We start from the raw sequence: 15679 nt of genomic DNA on the forward strand, positions 1-15679 counted from the left end.
CACACTCCTTCCTCAATATCGATGTTTTTCCCAACCCAGATTCCAGATGGAATTGCTTTTTACTGAAACATGGGAGGGGGAATATAACGACAGTTTTTTCTTTGATGAAATACAATGCAAGAAAATCGTGTTAAATGAGTGAACAGAGATTTAGGGTTTAGCAGGTTTTATGTCATAAAAACATTTTAGACATAATTTGTAAATGCTTAACCCAAGATCTTTTGAATCTGAAACTATTTCCATCTTTGTACCACATTTCTTCTCATAACACATAACAAGTGCCATCTCAATAATCTGCGCCTTTCCCACAATTTGCATTTTTTTTTTTTTACAATCTCATCACATCAGTTTCAATTTTTCCAAAATCAATCCGTTCATTCCCTTTTCTTCCAGTTGCCTACCGTTCTCTTCTGCCTCATCCATCACCCAGTACTGGTAGTTTAATTCACAATTAAAGAAAGACAGTAAACACTTCTAGCGGGTTCAGATATTTGGGTAAATCCTCCTTATACCAACTGGTAGCAAAGCCGGGTACATATAACTGGCTCTCAGTATACACCAGGGCCTTCCGAGATACCCCCCCCCCTTAATGAGAAAATTTCGAATTACGTGTAGGTTGCAAAATTTTATGCTGGGTCACAGATGTGTGTGCATCACGTATAAAGCTTAAGTAGTAGAATTAAATTTACAAAACCCGCTAATCTCTGTAATCTCGCTGAATGCTACCACAGTGTTGTTTGTATGCCACCATAGTGAAATTAAATTTTTATATGTTTGTATTTGAATCACGACACAATTTGAAGGCAATACGTGGAAGTTTGAAGATATTCAGTTGAATTCTTGCTGGGACGCTCTCTGAAGCTCCCAGACTGCCCCAAGGTCCCCAAAGAAAAAAATATATAACTATTATATGACCCAACCTTCACTGTTTCTGATACCTCAGTGAAATATGTGTTGTGCCATGTGTTTTCATGTGAGCCCCCTTCCCCTCCCCCTGTCAGCTTAACACTAACATCTTCTTCTTACTGAGAATAGTTGCTTAATTCTTAAGATTATTTATTATCTTAAATCTAATTATCTAAACTCGTAGAATCCATTTGGAAATCTGAAAATGACGGAGAACTTGTATGTATTGGCTCCCAAAGCCGTTTTTTTCCAAAGCCGCTAGTTTGCTGTGTATGATCAAGCAACAGCAAACATTTGCAACAGGTACTGGTAAATATAATTCAAAGTATTTACAAATAACAAGGCATTATATTTATTAAATGACTGCTTCTAAAACATTTCATATTAAAGAGCAAATCAAGTAAATGACAATCATCGTTTTTGCTGGCTAAAATAGATTTTTAGCATCTTAAAAAAATCCAAGGATAGCATAAAACACTACTACCATTTTGCATCCTGTTCTATGACATCGCCACCTGTCCCCTGCTTATATTACCCAGCCAATATAAATCGGGTGCTTTCCCAGAGATTTAGATCGATCTAAAGATTAAGTTTTAGATCGACCTAACTCCCTGGGGGTTCAGGCTAAATTGCAGTCAGCCGAGCGGACACCATAGTTAATTACCCCCTTACAGCTTTTAGTAGGCGGGACAGACGCTTAAGCCGGCCAAGCTGACAGTAATCTAGTGAGACTCCCCACAGGGATAGATCGATCTAAAAATCTATGGAAATGGGGTGGTAGCTATGCTGTTACTAAAACGTCCATTGCTTTAGATGTACGTGTTCTCTCTTGGGTGAGATTGAAAGTCCCCCCCCCCCCCCCCCACTCACTTTTGCCAGTCTTTCACTTGCATCTTCTAGACCTACATATTGAGAATAATGACTTTTTATATACATTTATCTCCGTAAGATATATTTATTTAATTATTTTTCATTCTTTTTATTAAATGTCAGTCTGTATACACTTTATTGATGAAGGGGTTCCATAGAATCTCAATCTTTGGGCGTTTCTTCCTTCTTTTTACTACATGTTTGTGTACACTACATAACTAAATTAAGAATAGATTTAAAGAAAAGATAACTACATTTTTAAACTACACAGCTGTGCATGCAGATGAATCCCACGCCATTTGATGATATCATATGTTGCAATAAGAAAGAACTAGTTTGGTCTGTGGTGTAAAAAAGGTTGCAAGGACGGAAACTATTGCCGGCTGTCAATTATCGTCAGTTCTAAGACTATTGGCAAGCAGCAGTTTTTACGCCCCCAGTCCTTACCACAAAACGGTTCTTTCGCAAAAATAATCAGTTCCATGTCGTTACACAAATTGCAGAAGAACCATTCGTTAATTGTACCCAAGAAAAAATTGAAGCTCAGTAAACATACAATAAACACACATTTTGTAATTCATCAATCCAATCTGTCTATATGTCATGTGCCTCAGTCAAAATGTTGACTTGTTGTATTGTAACATAAACTAGCTCATTTGATGTTCTTGTTCCAACAACGTTTAGTCGTCTAGATGGCAAGAAACACAATATTTACGTGTAACTGGTAACGGGCAAGCAGGGTAATGATACATATTTTTTAAAAAATCGCTACCTTACTGGGAGACGGTGAAAGTCTTTTAAAATAAGATTGAAAATCCAGTGAAATCTCTGAATGGACATTTGAAAATGAAAAATCTTGTTCACGTTCCCCGTATAGATATCCATTATGTGCATTTAGTATGAGTATGGGACAATAAAACTGTCTTATACTTAGTCTGTGCGTAAGGGTATTTTGTCATGTCCATCATAATATTATTTTCAATACGTCGGGGTCATGGTGAAAAGTTTGTTGTTTTTTACTTACCGAAATAATATTTTTTTCTTCCCACTGTATGACCATCTTAAAATGTTTCTTTTCCTTTAACTGTAAACAAGTTTCCCTTCCTGTTGAACGTACGTTGTATTCAAATAAATATAACCGCAAAACGTCATCTGTCAAACTATCATTCTAATGATCTAAATCAAATACTAAGACCCAAGTCACCAATCACATTTTACCAGATACACCTTCTGTGGGTGTGTGGGTGTGGGTGTGTGTATATATACCCTGTATATATCTACGGAGCATGCTTGGGTCTAGATAGACAACACTTTCATTCTGACAGTAACAACTGATTATAACCATTACAGGAACCATGCAGACCTACGTACCGGTAGTTCTCATTTTGATGGCGGTGCTTGGTAAATGTAGTAGCCAAGGGACTATTGCGACAGGTGAGTTTCACCTTTTTCTTGTAGCAAGACAGAAAAACTCGCATTTTGTAGACATAACTTGAAATCTGATACAACTGCCATTTTAATATAGCATTGTTTAAAAAAACAAATATAAAATACTACATGTGCCTTAAACGCTGTGCACAATGCATTTATCATAAATATTTTCAATGAACTCCTCACTCCTCAGGAAGTAGCAAAAACCAAACAAATGTTCACTGGGTCCTGGTCGGGAAGGAAGAGATTTTTTAATCGTGGCTGGCTGATTAAGGGAAATGTTGAAATTTTGATTAATTTTCTTTTTTTCTATAAGATGGAAACAGCTTTTATTTGTTTTATTTGTTACTTGTTTATTTATTTCCTACAGATGATTGTACTGTTTGTGGGGATCCGCACATCGTAACCTTTGATGGAAAGCGTAAACGTGATAACTTGGTTCCCGGTGTGTGGCATGTTCTTTCACAAGATAACGTGAATACTCCGCCTCGCTGGATGGTTACAGCCCTAACAGAGTTTCATAAGGGTGGACCAAGAACGAAACTTTTAACAGTTAGTTTCACTTGCAAATTGATTGATGGAACTGACAATGTAGACACGGTTGACATGGCGACAGTTGCACAATTAGGTCCGGGACAAGTATTCGATGTAAGTTTTCCACTTTTATGACAAAAGAATAGACAAAAGTAAGCGCTCCAAAAAAATAGAAAACGTAAAGCAAGCAAGAAAGGAAATGTGCAGGTCTCATCGTTCCGCAATGTTAGTGTTTCTTTTCGATTTCTTGTTTTTTAAATAAAATGTTTTACTAGCAATAGCAGCGAAAACAACTATATATAACGTGAAGCTGAGACAAACAAGCTTTTTAACCTTTTTTTAAATGCCCAAATCTCTGGCAAATTTTACTCTTTGTGATCATTGAACTTCAGATATTTTTCTTGTGTGTGTGTGTGTGTGTGTGTGTGTGTGTGTGTGTGTGTGTGAATCATCCCTATTAATTACCCTTTGAATATATTTTGTTAAGTGCCCCTCCCAGCAAGTCAGCATCACTATTGGCCCTCGTCGCTGTGTGAAAATAACCGTTGCTGAACCAAAGTGGATCGATGGAACAGCTGGACCATGTGGTGACAACGACGGCGACAAATCGAACGAGATTTGGAAAATAGAAATTCCCTCTCTTGCAACCAGTATTACTAATTTCCATAAAATACTTATGCAGTGATCCGTGCAACTTAACGTGCCTTTTATTGCATTACATTGAATAATATATACACGCAAGGCCGTAGTCTTTGTAATCAGTAGCTTGTTGCAATAAACATATCATTAATTTTATTATAAGGTGGTATATTTTGAAAGAAAGAAAGGGCTATAAAAGGGTATAGGGTGAACTCAAGAATGAACCGTTATGAGATCAAAACAATATTTTATTTAAGAAATAGATACCTGTAGTTAAATGTACCTTGAAGCCTAGCTAGTGGTTTAAATCCAATCCGTCCTGTAAATAAATGAATAGATTCAAACAAGAAAATAAATAAACCCCCAATTTCTTTTTTTAAAAAAACTTAAAAGATCCTTTTTTTACAGTCATTCCCTCCCGTAAATGGAAAACGTAAGGTGGACAGATTCAAGGATCATGGACAGCCACATCGGACTTTCGGACCTGGACAAAGATTATTCAATCATAGCGGGTATTATGGCGGGACTGCAGCGCTTCTTTATTTGACGTTTTCTCGTTCATTTTGAGTTATTCTACACAGAGCAGACTTTCGGCACAGTTGATAAACGATAAAGTTTTAGTAAATTGAAGGCGTTTTAACATTTTTCCTGTCTAATATTTGACTGTGTGTAGAACTATTTAGCAGAATTTTGTGTGGTATTTGTCATCCAGGCTTATGTTGCTTTGAGACAGTTTGTAATGTGAATACCAGTATGTTGGTCCACAATGTAGGCAAACAGATTGGACGGAACCAAAGAAAACGCCCACAAAATTAATTGGGAGGTTCAATTAAAATTATATACATATATCATTTATTTTCTTTCTTGTGCGCTTTTGCTTTAAATAAACATTTAATGTTCAACTGTTGTGTTATTTCATGCACGAACTTCTTGCCTTTACTGCAAAGTAATAGTTAAAATTGTGTCAAGAAGTTTTAGTAAACAAACACGTGCCTCTCAAAGGTTAGAAGGTGTTTTAAAATCTGAGGTCATAATTCTTTGAAAAAAAAGGCAAGGAGATTAGGTATTGACACAGAAAGCCCCTTAAAGAAAAAACTTTTTAATGTCGAGTGAAAAAAAAACGTCTGTAAAACGCGCACATAGGCAAATCCACGTTTTAAGAACAAAGAAGAGGGTTGTAGAGCCGCATTTTGCAACTGCATCACATTTAGCAATCAAAGAAAAATCGTCCTCCCCAGGTGCAGCCTGACCAAATTCAGCGTACCCGGCCGAGGCCACCCTGTCCCCATTCCAACTCTAATTTTATTTGATAATTCGAGGAATCCATTTAACCATCTACCTGGTGTTCGAGGTAAAGCGAAGACATGCTGTAGATGCGACATACAGATACAGGAAGAATAATGTTCCTCGACTGATCTCTCATTTCATTCTTTAACCATTTAACCATGGGTTTGAGAAAATGCGTGTTATTTCATATCGCTTTATCGATCCCGTGGTAACTTTTACCTCAGGGAACATTTTTTTCTTGTAGTAACGAGTTGTACAGAAAGTTTATATTATTGTGCATGCGTCACAAACAGCTTAGTTGTCTGGAATCAGTAGCACGCGGCGATGCACGCCATGCTCTGTAGAAAGAGCAGAAGAGAAAATTAAATGTTTTAACTGGTTATATGTCATTTGTATTTAAGAAGATATGTTAGGGTATATGCTTAAAGAACCCTTTTTTATCATTAAAATATTCTAAGTAGTTAAATACGATTCGAGTTTGAAAACTATCCTAATTGGATTTTTTTTTTTTTTTTGCTTTAAGCTGAAGGCTTCGACCCGTGATTTACTGATAGATAAGTATTCTAGTCAAACGTATATTAGAAATATTTTCAGTTATCTATTACATGTTGCATTATTTATTATTTGTTTGTTTTTAGACGTGTTGTAACCCTGTTTAAGACTTAAACCTGGAGAGGAAAGTAAGTTAACAATCTTGAAGTAAATCACCAGTATACTGACCTATGTGGTCTAAGAGATGATAACAGGAAAATATCAAAGTTGTATGCAATATTTGACAGATGTATAAGTGACCAAATATACTTGTGGCTAATCTATAATATCTGGGGGTGGGTGGATGGGACACTATGCATATGTCAACTGTACATTTTTAAAATCAAAATTAAAATTTTTCATATTTATGCCAGAAAAAAAAACACAATCTACCAACTGCGTAGATGGAATTCTTCTACTGAGAGTTGTATGGTTATCTTTATGTTATAATAAAGTGGTGTGTTTGCAGGGAAGGCTTTACAAATTATTTGCAAGAGTTGTATGACAGCAACAAGGGAATAGAAATCTCAACAAAGGCATGCGATCTACCAGACATAACAGCTTGGGAAGTAGAGTCAGCAGTCCAGATAATGAAGAACGGAAAGACTGCAGGAAATGACAACATCAAAGCAGAAATGGTAAAAGCAGGAGGAGATATCCTATCTCAGGAATTAGCCAGGCTCTTCACAAAGTGCTTACATCTGAAGGAAATTCCTGTAGCATGGAAGAACGCCAACATGATCATAATGTTCAAAAAGGGCAATAGGAAAGACATCAAGAATTACAGACCCATATGCCTACTTTCTAATTTGTACAAGATTTACACCAAGATATTGACCGAAAGGCTAACAAGACAACTAGATGAAGCGCAGCCAAAGGAACAAGCAGGTTTCAGAGGCCAGTACACCACTACTGATCATATGCACACTGTCAACCAGCTCAAAGAGAAATGTCTCGAGTATAACATTCCACTATGTGTAGCATTCGTTGATTATGAAAAAGCCTTCGACTCAGTAGAAACCCAGTATATACTGGCATCCCTGCAAGATCTAGGGATCGAGGATGGATACGTAGACGTCCTCAGAGACATATACACCGATAGCTCTGTAACAGTCAAACTACACAAGACCACCAATAAGATCAGGATCAAGAAAGGTGTACGCCAAGGAGATACAATCTCTCCTAAACTGTTCACAGCAGCATTGGAACGTATATTCAGGGATCTAGACTGGCAGGACAAGGGCATAAACATAGACGGTACCAGGCTCAATCACCTTAGGTTTGCAGACGACATCATAATAGTAGCAGATGATGCAAAAGACCTCGAAGAAATGCTACAGGCGTTAGCAGATGAAAGTGCAAAAAGTGGGCTAAAGATGAACACCAGCAAGACAAAGGTGATGTTTGGACCACTAACCACCCCTTGCACAGTGAAGGTCAACACCAAAGAGATAGAAGCAGTAGAAGAGTATATATACCTTGGGCAACGGTTCAGCCTTAGTGATCGAACACTGGAGAAAGAAATCCAACGAAGGATAAAAGCAGGATGGGCAGCATATGGGATACACAATGACATCTTCAAGAGCAACCTTCCTACCTGCCTGAAAAAGAAAGTGTTCAATGCTTGTGTGCTGCCGGCAATCACCTATGGTTCAGAGACCTGGGCACTGAATGCCTCCATGGAACACAAGCTTCAAGTAGCTCAGAGAAAGATGGAAAGAATTATGTTGAACATCAATCCAAGAGAGCGGAAAACGAATGTATGGTTACGTGAACAGACCAAAGTTAAGGACGTACTGCTCACAGTTAAAGAAATGAAATGGAGGCGGGCAGGACATGTCAAAAGAATGAAGGACAATAGGTGGACAATCAGGCTTACAGAATGGACCCCAAGGTATGGACAAAGAAAAAGAGGAAGGCCGGTCAAACGATGGAGGGATGAATTAGATGACTACTGGAAGTCTTGGAAGAAAAAACCTTGGCCAAACTGGAAATCTGAGGCTCAGGATAGGAAACAATGGAAAAAGCATGCTGAGGCCTTTGTCCAACAGTGGAACACTATAGGCTCTAAATGATGATGATGATGAAAGATAACCAAAAACAAAAACGTTATTGTAACGTCATGGTAACGTTGTACAACGCTCTGTGTTTTCTGGGTTACTGCTTGGACGCCATATCCCCCAAAAATAGGATAAAACTGAATAATTTATTTTTCCTTGTGTTCTCAATTTTTAAAACAGCCAAATTGTCCTTGTCTGTTATTGTATGTATGCTGAATGACGTTCTGGGTGATAAAAGAAAAAAACACACTCACTTCCGTTGCAAACCTGCAGACACGTATCAGTACTTGAACTTTATGCCCTGCTAGAAGCCTCATATTGTTTCAAATGAATGCAAAGACAAATTAGTTTGAATATCAGTACTTGAACTTTATGCCCTGATAGAAGCCTCATATTGTTTCAAATGAATGCAAAGACAAATTAGTTTGAATGTCCAACGTATAGCATGTGGAAAAAAGATTGGACCCTACAACTGGAAACTAAGGTTGGGTGTTCAGCTCACTTGGTTACGTCGACAAAGATTATTATTAATTGATGTATTGCGATGTAGGTAGGCACCCGTATCTATGTATTGAGATTTTTAAAAACTTTGAAATCACTTGAAAACAGATGTTTGGAGATGAAAAGGCGTGTATCAAAATTTGATGGACCCATATCATGACGAACCTAGGAAAAAGAAAGATGTATTTGTTGGCTATAAATATTTAATTTTTTTTTGCATTTGGATCACAGATGTAGAGACAGATATAGAAACAACCTAGTTAAGGTTCACTAACATGACGACGAAACTTGCTGACAGTTTTGTAAATCGGTCACTTTTTTCAAACAGGTGGAGCTGCGCCAGTTCAGATAGTCTCCTTTCTATGGACAGTTGATCCCGTTCATGACAAGGACACCGTGGTGAGTATTTCACCTCGTTACCAAATACCGTAGTTAGGTAGATGGGGGCCATTCAGATTAGAAGATTCGAGTATCAACTAGTCCAAGGCTGAAATATGGCAGACCCTACATAAAAGGAAAACCGCTTAATCCTGTAATGGTCTCTCCGTTTACGCATTGTAACAGACGTATAAACACCTATATTTTAGGTTTTCGAGGGTTATTTCATTGTTTGAAATCAGCACAAAGATAGATGCATTACTGAATAATTAGATGCAAGAACAAATTCATTTTCAGTATCTGGTTGATAATATAGGATTACAATATATTGTAAACGGATAGGTTGACGGTGCGTGGTTTGCAGCCGGCTCGCGGTTGCAAAAATTAACGTTCGTGTCGTGCAATCGTGCTTTGAGTCGTTAATTTGTGCGTTCGTGATCATTAATCTGTGGCTCGGGTTCAAAGTTTTAATCGTCTATTTTGGGGTGAGATAGCAATCGGTATGGGGTATAACTTCAGTCCTGAACAAGATTATATCTCGAAAATTGGCATTGTTGACCAGGAGTGTATAGGCTACAATCGCGTGCCTTCATTTTGGTTTAACTGCTTTTGTTATGGAGTTATAAGCCCCTTATTACAGATTTTCATTAAACAAAGGCATTATTTTGCTTTACCAGCGGTATAATCTGAACTAAGCCTTTTAAGAAAAATCACTTGCAGGGTTTTGAAGTACCAAATGCTGTCATTAAATCGGCGTTAAAACGGTGATCGTGGATACTCAGGTAAAAGAGAAATTTGAGAGACCGATTTTTCAGTTTTTACACCAAAATCACAATTATGACGTCACCCGTAAGGTGAAATGTGTGTGTATAATAGTTAATTTAATCACTGGACACTGAAAATTTATTTATGATCCAAAAGATATTTGTAAGGCAGTAAATAAGAAGTTTTTGACAATATCTTTAATAAGCAGTGCAGATAGTCAGCGGATAAAAGATCATAGAAATTTGATTTGTTTTGAGGATTTTTATTAATTTTTTGTTTATTATTCTGGTGAATACGTAAATTCATTAAAACAGATATTTGTTAGGTTTTTGGAAACATTAAATAACAGTTCCAAAGTGGTCGCCTTAGAAATAAACTGGCCTTTTCTGCATTTTCCACACTGCTCAAATATTTACCTAGTCCAACCTTTGAGTGACCACTGTAGGCCTAACTAACATTACCCTCGTCCACAAAATTTGTCTTTAAAACTCTAGCCACTTTATTTGGGCCTTAGTGGAGCCGTCAAACTCTTAAAGCATTTTAAAAATAACGGAAAGGCAGCAGATACTGATGGAACATGTTTAGAAATGTACGAGCATACTTTAAGGATAATATTAGTACCACGGTGGCGGCACTCATGATTTTAGTCCCGGCTCGTCTTGTACGGTTTGAACGGCTCCGCGTTCTGGCGCCGGAAGCAAGTCCCCGTCACCGCTTCTCCTCGAAGGGCCTGTGTCCCTATCTCTTGGATTTAGGTCTGTTATATTCTCAACTTGAACCCCCTGTTTTTTTTTCGTCTTAGTCAGTGCATTTGCCTAGTCGAAACGCGCGTTGAAGTGCACCCTTGTCAATTTTTTGAAAATTAAATCTTCCAAATTATGAGAAAAGTTAGTATAGAAGTCTGACCAAAAGTCATATGTGGAGATTCCAAATATGCCCTTATATTCGGCCTTTGACCTTTATTTTAAAAAATTTTCTAAAAATGGGTATTTTCTGCAAAAAATAATTGTTTGTGCCAATTTTCAAAAAACACTTAGACCTCAGGGGATGATCCAGGATTATTTGAAGGGGGGGGGGGGGGGGGGGGTCCTCGGATGCGAAGCCGACCTGACCCCCCCCCCCCCCCCCCCCCCAGGCAGATAAGCGAGCTTAACCTGCCCATGTTGTTGAGTTGTGACTTTTATGTTGTGAATTTGGTGTATGTTGTTGTGTTGTGAGTTTTTCGTTGTTCCCCTTACACGCATCAACTTTCTTTCTCAAGTTAGAGCAAAAGAGAGAAAAACTCTTAGCCTTATTTCTTTACAACCGATTTCATCACGTTCTGCTAGGGGAAAGTAGAACATTTGTTGTAAGATCCCTAAGTTGTGGATTCAGATGTAGCGAGGACAGTTACCAGTTACACACAGGGAGAAAGGGAAAAATTACATGCATATCACAAGACAAAAAGTATCTAAAAATTGTCGCTCATACCCCCTTTATTATGAAATTGCATCAGGTATCATTTCAACAAGAATTTGAAGAAGCTAATAAATAAGAATAAACCTTTAGCATCGGGCATTTTCTGTTTGAAAATTAGGCGTTTACAAATCAAGTATTGATGGACTCATGTTTGACGTGCCAAGAGCAAAGACAGAAAATGACAGAAATCATTGCTGGTTATACATATTTTACTTTATTTGAAGTTTTTTCAATTGGATCACGCAAGGTTACATTAAGCAGACGGTAACATAAGGTATACTATTGAGGCTATATATTTAACGTTCCAAGGCCAGCCCCGATGATGACGAAAGCGTAAATGTCACTTACATTATACAATTTCTGATACATGCCCATCAACTCAAGTTTAAGCGTTCTGTCATTTATCATTGGGTCTCAGAAAAAGTTTCCCTCTGCTAGTATCTCAATTGCCTCTACATTTTGAGAAAATTGATAATTATTTAGATTATTGGTCGTCTTTATGTTTATTTAACTAAGAAGTTGCATCGAATTTGCATTTTTTACAGTTTGTATACTGTATGTGTCAACTGCTGATACCATGGCTCTATAACAACCAGAGAAAACTGTATTCCAAGGTTATATTATTTAATTTCTTTTATCCAAGTTAACTCATAGTTCTCACTATACGGCTCCCCGGCGTTTAAAATGCCTGCCATAATTTGAACAATATAACAGAGTTTTTATAATTAACTGTAAAAACAACGCATGTTCTAGTTTATCAGTCGGCTGAAAAATCTTAAATCATATTTCTCCGTTTAACGTGCTAAAGGTAACAGGCATGCAGGATAATGATACATCATATTTTGAAAGAAATTATATGTTTTTCTGGGGGCGAGTGAAAAATCTGTTAAAATATGATTAAAAAACGAAATAATTATCAGTCCAATTTTGACGCATGTGTACATGTAACACGTTCATGCCACTGATGTTAGCCCTAACCTTTCAAATCCGACACAAATGTAGGTGTCGGCATCTTCATTTTTAAATTTATTCCATACATGCACATATGGAGGTTTGGCTCTCAATCTCGGGCACATGTCCGTGTATTTTGTCTCATTTAGCATAATATCATTTCTACTATTGCTCTACGCTTTCTAAAACAATATTTTCCTCTTCCTGTTCAAAGAAAAAACTATTATTGACCTTCTTTAATTGGTCACTTTTATTTTTTAATCTGTAAAAGTGGATTTCTTTTCCATATATCATACGCCATATTCAAATGAATATAACATGAAGACGTCATCTGTTAAACTTTATTTTTTCCTTATTTTTTTATTTTTTATTTTTCAATTACCAAGACCCAAATAACCAATCAGATTTGGCCAGATACATCTACCGTGGGTGTGCGTGTGTGTTATATATGCAGTACGCTTGCATCTAGTTAGACGTTTTGCCTGAAATTTTTGATTACAACTATTATGGGAGCCATGCAGGCTTATATACAGGTAGTTGTCATTTTAATGACGGTGTTTGGTAAATGCAATAGCCAAGTCGCTGCGCGGGGTGAGTATCATGTCTTTCATGTTGCAAAGCAGAAATCGGATTTTGATTACATTCCTTAAATCTGACACAACCATAATTGTAACATAACACTGTTTGACATGTAAGATAGAGTGCTGTGGGCATTTTTCAATAAGATTTACATTCTGTATATTGGGCTTGTTTAAGAAAAATCTCTTTCTACTCGGGAAGGAGGATTAAGGAATTTAGTGCATGGTTATGGGGGATAGAATGGCGGTCCAAAAAGGTTATTGTGTACCTTGCTGATAAGGGGAAAAAAATTGTGAAATTTCCTGGATTTTCTAGGTATCACATGCATTTTCTTTAACTTTAATTCGTTTACTTGATATTATTCACACATTAAAAATACATCCAGGAGATACAAACGTTTACTAAAATTTGTTTTCTGAAATTAAATTTGTTTCAACAGACGAGATACGCGCAGCGTTGGATAAAACAGCTTCATAATTTTATGTTCATTGCTTCACGTTCATGTTTTTTTTTACCACAGATAACTGTACAATTTGTGGGGACCCGCACATCGTAACCTTTGATGAGGAGGAACTGACTGCTAATTTGCTGCCCGGTGGGAGCCACATTCTCGCTAAAGACAACTTCAATACCCCATGGCGCTGGCAAGTAAAAGGTCAAACAGAGTTGCACAACGGCGGGCCAAGATCGACGCTTATTTCAGTATCTTTTTATTGCATTTCATCGAATGGAACCCAGCTTGTATTCACATCTGACATGACAGATACGGATCCAAAAGATGTAAATCTAGTAAGTAGACTTTATTTTCCCAAAATGAATAAATGTACATTGTATAGGTATAAAAAACCGAATGAAAAAAAGTAAGAAAGAAAAAAATGTACTCAGTCTCGTTGATGTAATGGCATTTTGGGTGTTACTTTTCTTTTCTTTTCCAACGTAATCGTTAGTCTAAGGTAAATCAATCTTTTAATATTTATTTAAGGTACAAATCTCCGGCTGCATAGCTTGCTCTACTTGATGTGTGAACTTGTGATGCTTTTAAAACTATTTTCAGTTAATGTTTGGCTATTTATACATTCAGAGTGTAGGTGGAGCTACATCAGTTCTGTTGGCCATCCCATGGAAATCTGGACCCGGACCCAACCCTGCTGCGGAGGTGGCGCTTTTTCCTGGTCATCCCCAAACCGTAATCGTTCACTGCAATGATGAGGGAGTGAGCGTACGAATTGGTCCTGGTCGCTGTGTGACTATAATCGTTGACGAACCGAGGTGGATCTCTAGGACATATGGCGTATGTGGGGACAACGACGGCAATCAATGGTGAAAAGGCAGGTAAAGAAGAAGCAACCGATATCTTATTACGTTAGCGTTTAGTTGATTTTATTTCAGATTCAACTGGAGTTATTGAAATATTAGTTATGTGGTAATTCTTGGGACTAATTATCTAATAAATTAGAAACAGTAGAAAATATTTGCAGGTTTGGGTTTGTAACCGGTTTGCTTGTACCAACATATATAAGGGTCTGGAGGTAAACTCTTAGATGAACTGTCATCAGATCAAAACAACCAATTCTTATTTTTAGAAAATAGATACCGCTGGTTACCATGTAGCTGAGCGGTCTTGATCAAACCCTTTTTTCAAATAAATGAATAAAAATATCAAATTAAATTTAAATATATATGTATATAAACGCAATATATATTTTTCACTAGTGCTTTTCGTTTTTTCACAGTTACTCCCTCCCGCGAACTGAAAACCCGACGTGGACAGATTCAAGAATCACGGACGGCAACAACGGACTGAAACTGAATTAAACCTCTAACGGAACCGGACAGCGATCATTCACTTATAGCAGAAGACAAAGGGCGGCAGCTTTCTTTTTATTTGTCGTTTTCTCATTCATTTTCAATTATTGTGCACAGAGCAGACTTTCGGCACATTTGATAAACGGTAAAGTTCTAATAAGATGAAGTTGTTTTAATATGTTTCCTGTCCAACTATTTAACTGTGTGTATAAGCATTTATCTGTGTTTCGTGTTGGGCGTGTTAATCGGGTTGATGTTCCTAGAGGCTGTAATAAGTTTACCTGACGTATATTTGTTCACAAAGACTGAACTGATATCCAAGAAAACGCTTACAAAATCTGGGAGGTTCTATTATTATAATATGCTTAAATTATTTTAATTTTTTTTTTTGTTCGCTTTAGCTTTGGATAAACACTTTAAGGATGAATGATGTGTTTGTTTCTCTACAACTTCTTGGTTTGTTCGTACACTAATGTTCCAGAAAGGGCTTAACATTATCTACTTACAGTATCAACCGGCTTTATTAATAAGCAGTTTGAGGATTTTAATTTTATAAAGAGGTGGCCTAAAGATGCTCCCAAAATGAAATAAAGCATATTTTAAGGTTGATAACAACAACAACAGCAACAACAATAATAATAATAATCACACATTCTCTATATAAAGGTCTATTTGAAGAAAACAGAAGGTGAAAAAGGAAGTTAAAGATATTCACAAATCATTCTTTTTCTAAATCTTTGGTGACAGAAATTTAAGTGATATAGGCCTATCTAGCTTTTTGTGTAAATCATGAAAATGTAAGAATCCATCCCCTGCTAGTATATGGGGAAATGTTTGTATTTAGCAACGAAGGTTTCAGCTGTTTTAGTAACGAAAGATTTTATATAACAACCTTTTTGATAATATTCGCACGTTATTAATGCTGACAAAAATTAGACTGTGCTAAAGGGGTATGCCTATTACAATATGCGCGTTTATTTTAC

General features: G+C 37.0%; 2 protein-coding genes across 2 annotated transcripts; both read left to right on the top strand.

The window, feature by feature from the left end:
• The first annotated feature begins 3045 nt into the window (after positions 1 to 3045).
• On the top strand, positions 3046 to 5282 carry LOC106159062 (uncharacterized). The gene is made up of 4 exons (XM_087005839.1): positions 3046 to 3210; positions 3578 to 3855; positions 4229 to 4391; positions 4789 to 5282. Exons 1-4 carry the CDS (start codon positions 3132 to 3134, stop codon positions 4815 to 4817), a joined length of 549 nt encoding a protein of 182 aa, XP_086861965.1. The 5' UTR covers positions 3046 to 3131; the 3' UTR covers positions 4818 to 5282.
• Positions 5283 to 12777: 7495 nt separating this feature from the next.
• Positions 12778 to 15119, top strand: LOC147763676 (uncharacterized). Its single transcript, XM_087006432.1, has 4 exons — positions 12778 to 12902; positions 13411 to 13679; positions 13972 to 14222; positions 14624 to 15119. The coding sequence occupies exons 1-3, from the start codon at positions 12818 to 12820 to the stop codon at positions 14212 to 14214; spliced, it is 597 nt and encodes a 198-aa protein (XP_086862558.1). The 5' UTR covers positions 12778 to 12817; the 3' UTR covers positions 14215 to 14222; positions 14624 to 15119.
• Positions 15120 to 15679: the final 560 nt, after the last annotated feature.

The sequence above is a fragment of the Lingula anatina genome, chromosome 2 (assembly GCF_051362555.1).
Source record: "Lingula anatina isolate TDL-2025a chromosome 2, LinAna3.0, whole genome shotgun sequence".
Lineage (NCBI taxonomy): Eukaryota > Metazoa > Brachiopoda > Lingulata > Lingulida > Lingulidae > Lingula > Lingula anatina.

What these genes read in the sequence shown, in the direction of transcription:
- LOC106159062 (XM_087005839.1), top strand. Translation starts at nt 3,132, where the DNA reads ATGCAGACCTACGTACCGGTAGTTCTCATTTTGATGGCGGTGCTTGGT. An exon ending in GTCCGGGACAAGTATTCGAT is followed by an intron (nt 3,856 to 4,228) that starts GTAAGTTTTCCA and finishes TATTTTGTTAAG; the next exon opens with TGCCCCTCCCAGCAAGTCAG. An exon ending in AATTCCCTCTCTTGCAACCA is followed by an intron (nt 4,392 to 4,788) that starts GTATTACTAATT and finishes CTTTTTTTACAG; the next exon opens with TCATTCCCTCCCGTAAATGG.
- LOC147763676 (XM_087006432.1), top strand. Translation starts at nt 12,818, where the DNA reads ATGGGAGCCATGCAGGCTTATATACAGGTAGTTGTCATTTTAATGACG. An exon ending in TAGCCAAGTCGCTGCGCGGG is followed by an intron (nt 12,903 to 13,410) that starts GTGAGTATCATG and finishes TTTTTACCACAG; the next exon opens with ATAACTGTACAATTTGTGGG. An exon ending in ATCCAAAAGATGTAAATCTA is followed by an intron (nt 13,680 to 13,971) that starts GTAAGTAGACTT and finishes TTATACATTCAG; the next exon opens with AGTGTAGGTGGAGCTACATC.